Source organism: Phalacrocorax carbo, chromosome 1 (assembly GCF_963921805.1).
Source record: "Phalacrocorax carbo chromosome 1, bPhaCar2.1, whole genome shotgun sequence".
NCBI classification, from domain to species: Eukaryota; Metazoa; Chordata; class Aves; order Suliformes; family Phalacrocoracidae; genus Phalacrocorax; species Phalacrocorax carbo.
The window spans coordinates 63,247,176-63,260,087 of record NC_087513.1 but is presented as its reverse complement, the minus strand read 5'-3'; the positions used below and the strand labels follow the sequence as shown (position 1 = coordinate 63,260,087).

At 40.7% G+C, this 12,912-nt stretch overlaps 1 protein-coding gene across 3 annotated transcripts in view; it reads right to left on the bottom strand.

Moving 5' to 3' along the window:
- KIAA1549 (KIAA1549 ortholog) overlaps window positions 1-12,912 on the bottom strand; it is a 153,372-nt gene that overhangs the window by 69,821 nt on the left and 70,639 nt on the right. For all 3 annotated transcript variants that reach the window (XM_064456786.1, XM_064456766.1, XM_064456776.1), the window contains exons 2-4: window positions 8,295-11,033; window positions 6,701-6,789; window positions 711-888 (exon numbers count right to left, since the gene is read on the bottom strand). In XM_064456786.1, coding sequence (XP_064312856.1) covers window positions 711-888; window positions 6,701-6,789; window positions 8,295-11,033 — 3,006 coding nt within the window. The remainder of the gene's footprint in view (window positions 1-710; window positions 889-6,700; window positions 6,790-8,294; window positions 11,034-12,912) is intronic.

Below are 12,912 nucleotides of genomic sequence, written 5' to 3'. Positions count from 1 at the left end.
ACATACCTGAACAAAAGCACCGTATTTGACATTCATTAACTCTCTCCTATATATTCAATCCCTGTCACTACCTCATTATGCAGTCAACCAACCAGGCAGGTGGTTTTGTTACGCAAATAGTGCCTGAAGAAGATTTTAAATGATACCAGTGACTCTCAAAATATTACATGGGTAATATTTTACTTTAGATTATTAGTAGTCAAGGATTTCACATAAACTGTTGCCATACGGCAGCCATGGAAAGCTGAATATTACATGAGCAATCCTCCTGCTCACATTATACATGAGCAATCAATCCTCCTGCTTGCCAATTCTCCTACATTATGAGAACTCTAAAAAGTAGCATTTAAGGTAAGCATAATTTGAAACTTGACTCAAGCATTATAAAGTAGCTGCACTGTGATTTTATGAGTAAATGTTCCACAGAATTTTTTTTTCTTCTCACCTTTTGAAGCAAGAAGAAGAGGACACCTATTTTGCAACATGCCAAAAAAATTTTCCTGAAAAAATAATGAAATTATGGAGTTAACTGTTTCCAATTTATCGTCTCTCAACCACTGATCTAGCAAGTATTTCACTAACAATGAAGAATTAAGATTCACAGCAGTAGAAGACAGGGTTTTGACTCAACCTTGCACACTTAATCACAAGTGAAGACGTGTGAATCAATACAAAGCTACATGTCCCCCACTGTGTCAGGAAGAGCTCACCTGTCTGAACTTGGAATCTGTTATCTGGCACAGTGAAAGAAGGACGCAGGGAGAGGATCATGGGGGCCTCACCACGAAGAAGACTGCTGTTCACAAGCACATTTATGACAGCTACTGCCGTGTAAACAAAAGGACCTGAGGTCACCAAGAAAGCAAATTTGGGGGAAATTTTATAAACCTGTAAGAAAAAAAAAAGAATTTTAAAAAAATCTTCAGTGTCAAATTTGGCAACACTTTAGACCTACATAGACTCACGCATTTCAAATCCACATCATCAAGAGGTAGGAAAATGCAATCTTTATTTTCCAAAGACAGAGCAGAAGCATAAACACTCTGATAGTGCTGTGCCTTGCAGCTTCTGCTCCAGTGCATCAGAGAAGCAACACCCCTGCGCTAGGTGCACCTACTAGAATCTCTTCAGTACACCACACCAATCTCAACACTTCTTGATTTATCACATCACAGCATAGTAGCACTCCCCCTCACTTGCATTCCCCTGGAGTACGTAACAGTTCCCATACAGAATTGCTGTTTACTTACTGAACCGCTTGCATAACTTCTGCACTTCATTCATATACTGCATAGTAAATACATCCCAGACCATTCACATGTGATACACAAGAAGCAAAATACACATAACCTGTGTTTATGGATATAATTTTCATGCTCAAGAACGCTTTCTTCCAGAGAGTACTTGTATCTGCTTATTTCAGCACAGTTACCACAATTAAAATTTTCCTCTTCCAATTCATCTCCTTTGACTTTGAGTCTTCTTAAAAGCCCTAAGAAGACTTAGTCATCATGTAAAAGAAGTGAGATTGTTAGTTAAATATAAACCTAGGTGAATGTTTCCATGCAGACATGCTTATCCCCCATTTCTCTGTCACCTAAGTAAAAACAAACTGAAGGCTTTTATTTATTTAAACATATTGCCATGTCTTCTCTCATTCAGAGAAACTGAGTATCAAGGACACCTGTTTCCCCAGCATTATTTTTTTCCTCCTTGGTATACTCTCCCAGTTTGCTTTATTTGCCTAAGGCAGTCACACTAAAATATTTTGAGATGTCCAAATTGGTGGCCTCACAAATAAATAAATAAATAACCTAAACTAGAGACCCAAAGGCTCTGGTAAATGCACACCTCTTAGATGAAGAGATGCTAGAACCTTGCAGGCTTTGTGCTGGTGAAGGGGTAATATTAGATATCCTCAACTTCAGGATCTTCCGGACAGAAAAGCACAGTGTTATTTGAATTGTGACCCACATGTTCCTTACTGGTATTTCTGCAACAGTGTAAAGTGATGGCAATTACTGCTTAGATGAGACAGCAAGCAGCTCTTTCCTGTCCTCTAAAAACCACGTGTTTCAAAGAGATTACCTTCACCAGAAGGATCTACCTCAGTTGCATACGGAAATAAAAAAACCATAATCTTTGCTGCTTATTATTCCTTTCTTCCTTCTTAGTCCACAAATATATGCAGCACCCAGGTTTTATTTTAAATTAATTTAGAGCCACAGAACTCAAATTTGTTTGATACGAATACTATGCACAGCTCTTTTCAGTTCCTCTTATCTGAATTTTTATCCTTTTATCTCAGGGTTAAATGATCTCTGCAGCTTCAGTTTGTCACATGGAAACAGCAGTTAGAATGGGTAAGACATGCCAAAAGGAAGTTGCCCATTACTTCCAAAGGATGCGACTTAAAAGGCAAGAAAAAGAGGAATTAGAATTACAAATCTCAGTGACAATTTGCTGTGATTTCTAAAGCAATATATGGTGAGGAAGAGAGGCCTCGTGTAGCTAGCATATACTTATGCACTAGATTTAGGAATATCAGACAAGAAAGCAACCCTCTGGCAGCTAACTCAGCTGTCTCCATCTCCGACTTGTTGCAGTGCACCAAAGATGCAATGAAAGTAGCCTACCCTGAACATCCCCCTGAAACTTTGCATCAACTTTTTTGTCTTAACAGCTAACACTGTTTCTCTTTTGTGCTTCACTGCAGTAGAAGAACAACAGCAATTCCAGAAGAATGGAAATAAAACAACAACAACAAAAACAAACAAAAAACCCCACAACTTTTAAGTGTAATTTTGAGGTAAGTAGATTAGAACCACTACAGGTCAAAACAATAGCTATTTCTGCTTAGCTCTCTATAACCTAATTCAGATGACAGAAATAATACAGCCGTGCCAGCACGATCTGTCTACAAGCTAACTCACAGAGAAGTTCGCAAAGTTGTCTAGGACAGACGAGCACAGCTCTTGATTCATGAACGAGAACAGCTCCCCTTGGCACAGCTCTAACAGTTCACAAACCCAGCCATCCTTCCAACTGTCCTCTTGCAGGTTTTGCCTGTACTGCCTCAACAGTTAAGATGCTAACAAATTAGCTAGCTGAAACACCACATTTTAGAGTGCCGATATTAAAGTAAACAAGCACAAATTTCTTATCTTAACACTTCAGGCCAGAGGGCTGGAGCAGCACACAAAACTCCATGTGCACTTCGGAGCCATTCCCACAGCAAAAGCAGAAACCTCCAGCAGGAGCAGAGAACCCTTACGCCACCTCAAGTTAAGCCTTCCCTTCTCCAAAGTGCGACAGCTAATCCAACTCTGCTGTTTCCAGAACACAACCCATCTCATTCAAAGGTACCCTCACAAGAGAGAGCGCTTCAAGTACAGAAAGTTTTCAAGCCTTGATTTATTAGATGCTAGAAGAGTATTTGGAGAAAACATCCCTGTATGTTTACTCTGTCCCTTCTCATCTTCCCTAAGAATTTGCTATCGACCACTAAAATATTTCATTAGATGCACCTTTGCTATAATCTAATCCATGCCTACATTCCACTGTATTATGCTGTGTAAACATCTGGCAGCAAGCATAAACAACCGATTTCCTCTCCATCACCTTATTAAGGATCCTGTAAAGAGCCTCCAGAGAGCGTTTAACTTCCCGAAGATGGGCTACAAAGGCTCACAGGTCTTAAAAATGAAACAAAGCTTCTGCTTCTATGCATGCTAGGATCCTAAGGCAACAATTCTCTCACTGTTTTTATGCACCTAAATTGTACCAGCCAGAATTTCAGCAGCAGTGAGCAGCGATGAAGCCAGGGCGAGTCCACAAGGTGGCATCTTTGGAAGAAGTATTCAACTGCCTGATGATGAACTGATCTCCTTAGTTTGAAGGTGGAGGTTTACAAATTTTGGGTTATGGAAACTAATAGGCTAAGGACAGGCCCCAAAGCCCATGTTAAATACAGCAACAAAGTGGCTGAGGTATACATTATACTCCATGATAACATTTCCAAGCACAAATGAGGCTGGCAAAAAGCTTTTTGCTGTTGGCATGAACTTAATGGCACCAGGGGTCCTGGCAGCGAGTCGCTGCCAACACTATTTTACTTCACACCCCAGTGCAACAAAGCTAAGTCAAGGGAACGCTGTATAACAGATCTTACCCAAGTGTCATAAGGTTTACATTAATGAAAGTTGACAAAAATTACTCAAACAATAAGGTCTTATTCTTTTGCAGATGCAATACACTGAGACCAACAGGAAAGAACTTTAAAATTTTATGTTATTCTCATTTTGCCGGACGGACTTCTGCTAGGAAAAAACTGACAACAGTTTTTTTCATTAGGCAGGATTCAAGCCTGCCTGCTTTTCTTTTTTTCCACTTCGACAGCTCAGAATGCTTGAAATAATAAAGAGGCAGAGACCAAAGTTTCAACTGAAAAAAGTTGGGGGGGGGGGATTTTTAATTCTCCTTTCAGTGTTAAACTTGGTTTGTGCTTAAAGTGAGCAGCAGTTATATCCATTGTTGCATGGATTTTATTTTTAAAGCATACATTATTACCAAGTTAAATTTAACAAGACTGTCTCCTGATTTGCTGTGCATTACGTCACAGCAAGGGAACAACATCTGTGAGCTGTAACAGGAGACACAGTAAAAAAGCAGCTTAGAGAAGGGCGCTGCTTTACCATAACTTGCAAATGTACACACGGTTCCTGGGTACTCTCGACTAACAAAAGTCAGGTCTGTTTGATTAATTAAGTTTAGCAATACAGATGAATTCTTTTTAAAATTTTGCATTACATCACCATTAAATACGCCAATACTATAGACAGTTCTTTACTTAAAATAAGAGTTTTGTTAGTACTTCACTGTTAGAGGTGAAGACATTTGCTAGTGATTATTTTTAGTGCAAAACCCATACCCAAGGCATCACAAAGAGAACACACACGATAGCAGCATTCTAACATAAAATAAGCGTAACTGATTCCACAGAGATGCTTCCTCCTTTTGATAAAAAACAATTTGCAGAGAATGAAGCTGGACTAACTGCATTATTTATAAAAACAGTTGCTTCTGAGCACCCTTAGGGCTAAAATATCCTATTGAGAGCTTTACAAGGCAATAGTGGGCATGAAGGGAAGGAATTTAAAGAGCAAAGAAATAAAGAAGCAAGATACCAAATGTTGGCTCCAATCAACCTTCAAATATTTAGCAATAGATTTTGTCTTACTGCTGTTACTATTAAGAGGGTAAGCGCTTCCATATTATTGAGGCGTATAAGGTCATTGAAAATCAGTGTAGTTATATCATCATGACCTTCTGACTTCTACTTGACTATGTCAGTTTGCATAACCTGAAGGTATAATTCACAAACCAGAAGAAAAATCTTATTTACAAAAAACCTAGAAAGCGTGAGCAAGTATTGCTAAAACAACCTAAACTAAACATCATTTATAGCTGCAACTCACTGTGGCTGAAGTTTGGCAGAAATTCGTAAAATGTTAAATTACTGAGTACAGTGATTACGGCAGGAGCTGTCAAAACACTGTTTCCCCACACAGATAAGCAAGCAGAAGTTAGAGGCACCAAGGGATTCTGTGCATGGAGAAAATGGAGTTATGTTCAAAATTCAAACTGCTACTTGAGTAAACTTCACAATGAAAATGAGTTCATAGGCTCAAAGAAGTAAGACAATGCGGTGCTGGGCTATCAGAACTGGATGAATGCAGACATGAAAAATGGCAAGGGCAGCTGAACCTGCACCTATGCCAGTAATTCCATTAAAACTACTGTCATAGTGTTGAATTATCCGATTATACAATAAAGGTACTCCCAAACTACCTCTCTACAGTCTCTTCCTCTCAGACAAGAGCGTTTGAGACAGAGGGGGGAACAGAGCCTTTAAACCTCATCTCAACCAGACACTCCCTTTTAGGTTAGGGAACAACACTGAAATATTGTTCAAAGATCAAACATCAATGCAGAAGCAGCTTTAAAAAAAAAAAAAAAACAAACCCCAAAAAACCCCAAGAGCACAGCAATTCCTAGCCCTGCGAGTGGGGAAGGACAGGAGTCACACCTATTTGAAGGCTTAAAAATAACATCTTACCATTGCACACCTTATTTTTTTCCCCTTTTTCATCTGCCAAATCTTGCTTTTGGGATTCCACCACTTCCCTTGCAAGTGTTGATGGCCTCACAACATAAAATAGCACAAGGCTGTGCAGAAGGCTTTGTTTTGTTTAAGGTGCTAAGTACATAATCAGCTAACAGAAGAAAAAAACCCGTTTTTTTAATGGTATTTTGAAGGGTAAAAGCTTTTCAGTTCAGTTTCAATTCACCAGCCAAAGGAGGTGAGCAGTACAGACTGGGCACTGCTTGCTCACCTCTGGTAAAACCAAGAAAGGTTTGTCCTAGAAAATGATAACATTCCAAAAGTAAAAAAGCTGATGTCATATACACATTAAAAAAAGGAATAACACAACAAACAAACAAACAAACAAAAAAACAAACAAAACAAAAACCAACCAAACAAAACCAACAAACATGACTAACATTTAAGTTAAAATAAATCTCTCTCTGATATAGTACCACATGGGTTGTTTTTAGATCCCCACTTTAGCCTGTGAACCAGAACCACTGTTGTATTATCTTGATCAAAGAGTACTTGTACACACTTCATACCACTTACCTCTAGCTCTACAGATCGCCTGAACTGAATTCTGAGCACTTCTCTGATGGATTCACTGACATTTTGTAGAACAGCTCTTCGGGCCAGCACTGGAAATTAATGTCAGTCAGTAAATACATTTTAGCTTCATCTCCTGGGCTTTGGTGCAAAGCTGCATTTTCAATTGTGCAACGCATGAAAAAGCAGGCAATGAGATCAACTGCATCAAACGGATAAGGAGATGGACAAGGAAACAGGTAAAGGTATGGCTGTATCCTAAAAAGTGACTGTACATACAGTTTAAGGAACTCCAGGTTTACTTCCTCTCTCTTGCTTTGTTTTTCCGTATCTAATGTCTTTAGCAGTTATTCTAATAAAAGAATTTTCTGAAAAGCCACTGAGGCATTCAAATTGGATCTGGAAGTTGCAGCACATTCAGTCTGACCCGTGCACAACGAGCCTGCTGTCATAACACAGTTAAAGTTTTGTAGGCAATGCATGGAATGCAGATGAGGTCAGAAAAAAGCCACAGAAAATATGCATCTACTTTTTTCTTAAATAAAAAGTAAACAAACTTGACATTGATTACTGAAACGGATAGCCACAGAGTAAGAAACTGCTTTAAAAACCCCACATCCCTGTGGATGTCATGTCTGTTATAGTCACACTTGAGACTGTGACTATAGTCAAGGAAATAACTGAAAAAGTGTGGTGTTGTCATCCTGCATTTACTTTCCATCAGTAACTTGCCTACAAAACTAATCAAATTACTGGTTAAAAAAAAAAAATCTTCCTTATCACCAGCATAGCCAGCTCACCTTCATGTCTGGAGGATGAGATTACGCTCATTCTGCTTTACATATTGCAAGTAATTCTTAAGGGCAAAACGTGTTGCTTACCACAGAACATGCAGCACTTCTGCAGCTGCCCTGGATTAGTTCGCTGGTATTGTTTTGTTAACAAGCTAGGAAGAGGTAGGAAAACACCAAAAAAGCAAACACAGATGCTGAGACAATTAATTTTGAAACACACTAACGTCACTTTTTCTGGTTACAAACACACCAAATCCAACTGAAGTAAGTATAGGAGGAGGAAAATATAAACATACGCTAGTACGGTAAAATTATAAAAACGTTAATGAAACACGAACATTGTTTAAACCAACTCTCCTCTTTCATATTACAACATTACCTCACATGCAGGTTTTTGTTACAAACAGCAGCAAGAACTGAAAGGAGAAACTTACTCACTCAGAACATTTAATAGTTTAGCAGAACAGCACCATGACAGTAACATTCATTTACAACCCATGAAATGATAAAGCAACCTCTAATTCAGTAGACTTGTACATACACATCAGTAATTTTAGAAAACAATTTCATTCTCTGTGCAATGTAATGTGCATGTAACTCACTATCACCACAGATTCTGTTCAAGTGAATTCCATTATTTCCAAGAGTAAACGGTAAATCAATGTTTTTATGGCTGTTTGTCTAAATTTACACCATATTTCTTTCAAAGGTTCACTTAGCTAATTCATCACCTGCAATTTAGCTAGAGGGTCACATTACAGTGGCTTCTGAAAAACAAAATTAAAATGTTAGGAATATCTTACCCGCAGTGACTAAGTAAGCATCGGGAACCGTGATGTCGCAGACGTAGGGTTGCCTGGTAGTGGTCACGGCAGAGGTTACGACCACAGGTTCAGATGGAGTAGTGGTCGCCAGAGGGGTGGAGGAGAACGTCCCCAGGCTGCCTGCAGCAGTTGTGCCGTGGCCGCCCGTGGCACTGGTGGCAGTGGTCGTGGGGACAGTGGTGGGAGCAGCTGATGCATCAGTACCAGCAGTTACACTGCTTCCTGCTGGAACTTCATATCCAGTGGGAGAGCTAGAACCTGGAGGGAATTGCGTGGAAGAGAATGGCTCGGTCACAGACAGAGATGCTGTAGGAAAGGGCATTGCACTGCTGGTGTCGGCACGTGACGTCAGGTTGTTAGGGTCCGTGGGAGGAAGGGCTGTGTGGGCACTGCCCTCGCTGGGAGATGTTAAAAGCAGCGTAGGGTTAACTGTAGCACCAACATCCTCATCAGAAGCCAGGGCAGTTGAGAGCACATAAGATATATTTAAGACAGGAGTTGCCGGAAAGGTAGTTAACGAAGACATCAGATTTGTTTCATTGAGCAGGATGCTGCTGGTAAGAGACTGGGTGTCAGAAGCGGGCAGCACCAGGGTAGGAACCACAGAGTGAGAGGTGGAGAGTGAAGGCTCCAACTGAGAGGTAGCTCCTGTAACAGCTGAGGTAAACACAACTTCAGAGCCCGCTGGCAATACTGAGGGTGCTTCCAGAAACACAGATGACTCAGAGTAAAAATCTGATGACAGTGTTATTTCAGGAACATGTGCACCTGGAACAGAGGATGCATTTGAATAAAAGTATGATGTTTGGCCAAGAGGGAACTGAGAAACCTCGGCATCAGTGGCAGAGCTGATAGTGGTAGCTAACTCCCAGCTGGAAACATCCTCAGAAAGTACTGATGTCCCAGTCAACAGGGTCTGAGGTAAGAGTGTTGATAAATCACTTTGCATGACAGAGTAAGAATTTAGCATGGCTGATGATAAAGATAAGTAGCTAGGTTCAGTAGGAAATGGTGTTGATAGAAGACTGGATAGAAAATCTGAAATATTTAAAGACAGTTCTTCCCTCGTAGATGTCTTGTGAAGCAAAACCACAGATTCTGATGGCATTAATTCCGGTAACTCTGGCAAAGTTGTATGACTGACTGCAAACGATGCTACCGTCTCACCCGGGATGAAGGTAGGGTCAAACAGAACGGTGGTGGCATCAGGAAGTTCTACACGAGTGCTCGGTGTCAATGAAACGGTTTCCAGAACAGGGAGGGAAAACTGGGCAACAGAGATGTTCAGTGATGTTTCTCCAGGAAGCTGATGGTAAGAAGGAGAAATTATTATAGGTGTTCTGTTGTTAAGGACAGTGTCCATGCTGCTTAATAAAAACACGCCTGAATTAGGCATTTCTGCAAATCCTGAAGAAAATGAAACAACTGGTCTTGATGGAAAAGAAGTATCAAAAATGTCAGGTGTAGGCTCTTCTAATTCATACCCATCCGTAATTATAGTTGTAAATGGAGTTATGCCTTGTACTTCAGGGCCTTTGATGGACAAAGTTTCAAGGTAATCGCCTGAGCCCACATCATGTTCTGGGGAAAAGCCTGCTTCTGGCAGAAGTGAAACTGAGTCACAATACAGACAAGAACTGTATGATCTCGTGAAAGGCACTGGACTCATGAGCTCACTAACAAGCTCCGATTGACTTGGTATTTCTGAACTGGCAGGCAAATTTGGTGTTGTACTGGAGAATTCATGTGTAAACAGGCTGGCATTAAGAACTGTATTAGAGTCCGTGGAAATGGCAGCTGAGTGACGGAGGAAAGACGCAAGTGGAAGACTAACAGGAAACAAAGCAGGCTCAGCACTGGCTGCTGAAGCCGGCGTGGCCCAGGGAATGCCTGAAGCAGGGTAGGTCCTTGGACTGAGAGTTTCTGCTGCCCTGCTACTCTCATAGGCGTAAATGTCACCATATGGGTCTGCACTCTGTGCTGTGGCATCTGGGGTCACACGGCTATTTTTATCCAGCAGCTTGAGATGAAGAGGCGACCCTTCTGAAGCAGCCCCAAAAGGCAGAGCTGCTAAACTTGCATTTATATTTTCCCGCACTGCGATTCCCGCCTCTGAAGGAATGGAAGTAAAATAAATAGCTGTATTTGGAGGGTACAACAGCAAGTCTCTGCTTGCAGTTAGCATTTCACTACCTAGTACAAAAGGCTTCAATTCTGTAAGAGTGTCACTGCGCTCGGGGACAGCGCTCAACGGAGTCTTTTGCTCTGCTGTTTTTGAGATATCATATGGTGAAAAAAGGACAGAAAATGAAGGCGCTAGCAACACAGTTTCTAATGTTTCTCCTGATGGCTCTACTGTATTAACTGAGTGATGATCTGTTAAAACTGCAAGAGACTTCAGTGGAGGAGTCCACTGTGCCTTTGGAAATGAGCTAATAAATTCATCATCACTTAAGAATGCCTCATTGCTTGTTACGGGGACATCTACCAATGGCGTACTTCTCCCTTCTGAAATCCTAACCATTTCTTCTTGGTCAAATAAAGTCACATCAAAGGGAGTGGTAACTGATGATAAAACCGTTTGAAGGAAATTACTTTCTTGGGACTCCAAAGTACTTTTTGCTAAGGCCATTTGTGTCCTGCTGCCTGATATGCTTTGGTGCACCTTTGAGTCCATTGGGAAAAAGGAAAAATTTTGCTCCTCCAAGGATCTCTCATCTAAATAAAGAGGGAGAGAGAAAAACAAAAACCAAAACCCACCAGATTAGCACAAGTAGTAAGATTGCCACGAGCAAACCTCACATGCAGTATTTTTGGAGACAACCGCCCAGGATTCAAGGGCTGAGACAAAACCTCTCAGTCCGTGAAAAACCACCATGAGCGAGTCAGCACAGACAGCAAGTTTCCCTGTGAAACTCCATTCCCTGGAAATGAGCAGGACAACGCAAGCTCCTGTCAACTCTGCACCTACTCATCTCTCTACGGCAGCAATCCAGTGAGCCCCATGGAAGGACAGAAAGTGGCTCCCTCTTACCTACACAAGGCTATAGTGCATGCCAGTTAATGGTCTCACAAAGTAAACAAATGAAAAAGGGTAACAAGGAACAATGCAGGGAAAAATTTTGCATAATTTCTGCTTCGCTTTAGTACCACTTTATTCCTCCAGTTTTATTACTTCTTAATATTAGGCTCAACAGCAGATCTGTTCTGTTTCAAGGATCAGGTCCTCCCTCTCATATGATAAATGAGTGACACTTATGAGAGATGAAGAAGGGTTCCCTTTACATAAGGCAAATGTGGACCTGATATCAACTGCAAGAATTCGCTAAGTAACAAGTCCAGTAGTTACGTCAGCCATTCATTGAAATTCTGGTCTTTTAGCACTCAGTGACAAATGGCTTCATTACACAGTTGCCATCTTTATTCACAACCTGTTGCAGCAGTACTGTATCTACGGGCCACCTGTAATAAAACCTTCACCGCTCCAGTTTGCAGAATATGACTCCAGTTTGTAGTAATAGCTGGGTTCAAACACGAAGGAGAAAAAGCTAACAATTCTCCAGATGCAAGTATTTTCTTAAAGTAAGAGTCATATACTAATATCATTTGCATAATTTGATGATAATTCCTCCTCTCTCACAAAAATGCTCTTGGGTTAGGAGATCTGTACATAAGCTTTTCCAACCATGGATGTGTTCTGCAGAGGAAAGGTTGATTATTGCTTGAGTACTTTTCTGAAATGTCAAGACTGGATTAGTAGCCTTTGGAGCGGAACGTTAAAAGGAAATCACAGAAAATTGCCACGTGATATTTTTCAAGGATACACATAAAGGCTTCATCCTGAAATTATCTATCCCACCTGATCATTCTGTTTTCATATGGCAGCGTCCAAGACATGCTGCTGGAACCTACTGACAATGCCCATTAAAAAGGCTGGGGGCAGACGGGAATCCCACTCAGTTAAACCACCAGGGATCAGTTTAAAATAAAAACGAGCATACACGGTATGAAGTGCCAGACGGTGATACAGTACACCGCTCCACTGTAACTACGTTTGTCACTCTTTAGAGGATGCCTTAAACTCAGTAACCTGTGGTAGATCTTGCATGAATAGCTCACCTCTCTGTTATGCAGTGTTATCAGGCTAACAACGCTTTCCAAAGGTGATAAACTGCTGTACTCAGCCCCTCCTCCCTGCTCTGTTTGCTAAATTCCTTGGCAAAATTTTTCACATATTGACATACAGACTTGATAAATTTTGAATCTGCTGATCTGAAAAGCACAATTACAAGAATTAATGCACAGAGCTCATACCACTGTACCACTAGTCACGCCTCATCAAGTGAGTGCTGTGATCATACTCTTTATTTTACAGATCCCATGCACAATGTTTTGCAGCATAGCAAATACCATTCTCTCAAGCAGTCTCAATCCATTTTTTCCTCCTGAAACTCACTGTAGGCTTTCCCAGATTTATGCTGCTTAGTTGTGGTATGATGATAAAATATACTGCCTTACAATGCTCTCAAGGCAAAAAAAAAAAAAAAAGAAAAAAGAAAATGAAAGAAAAAAACTGGTACGCTCTTGTAAAAGCTAT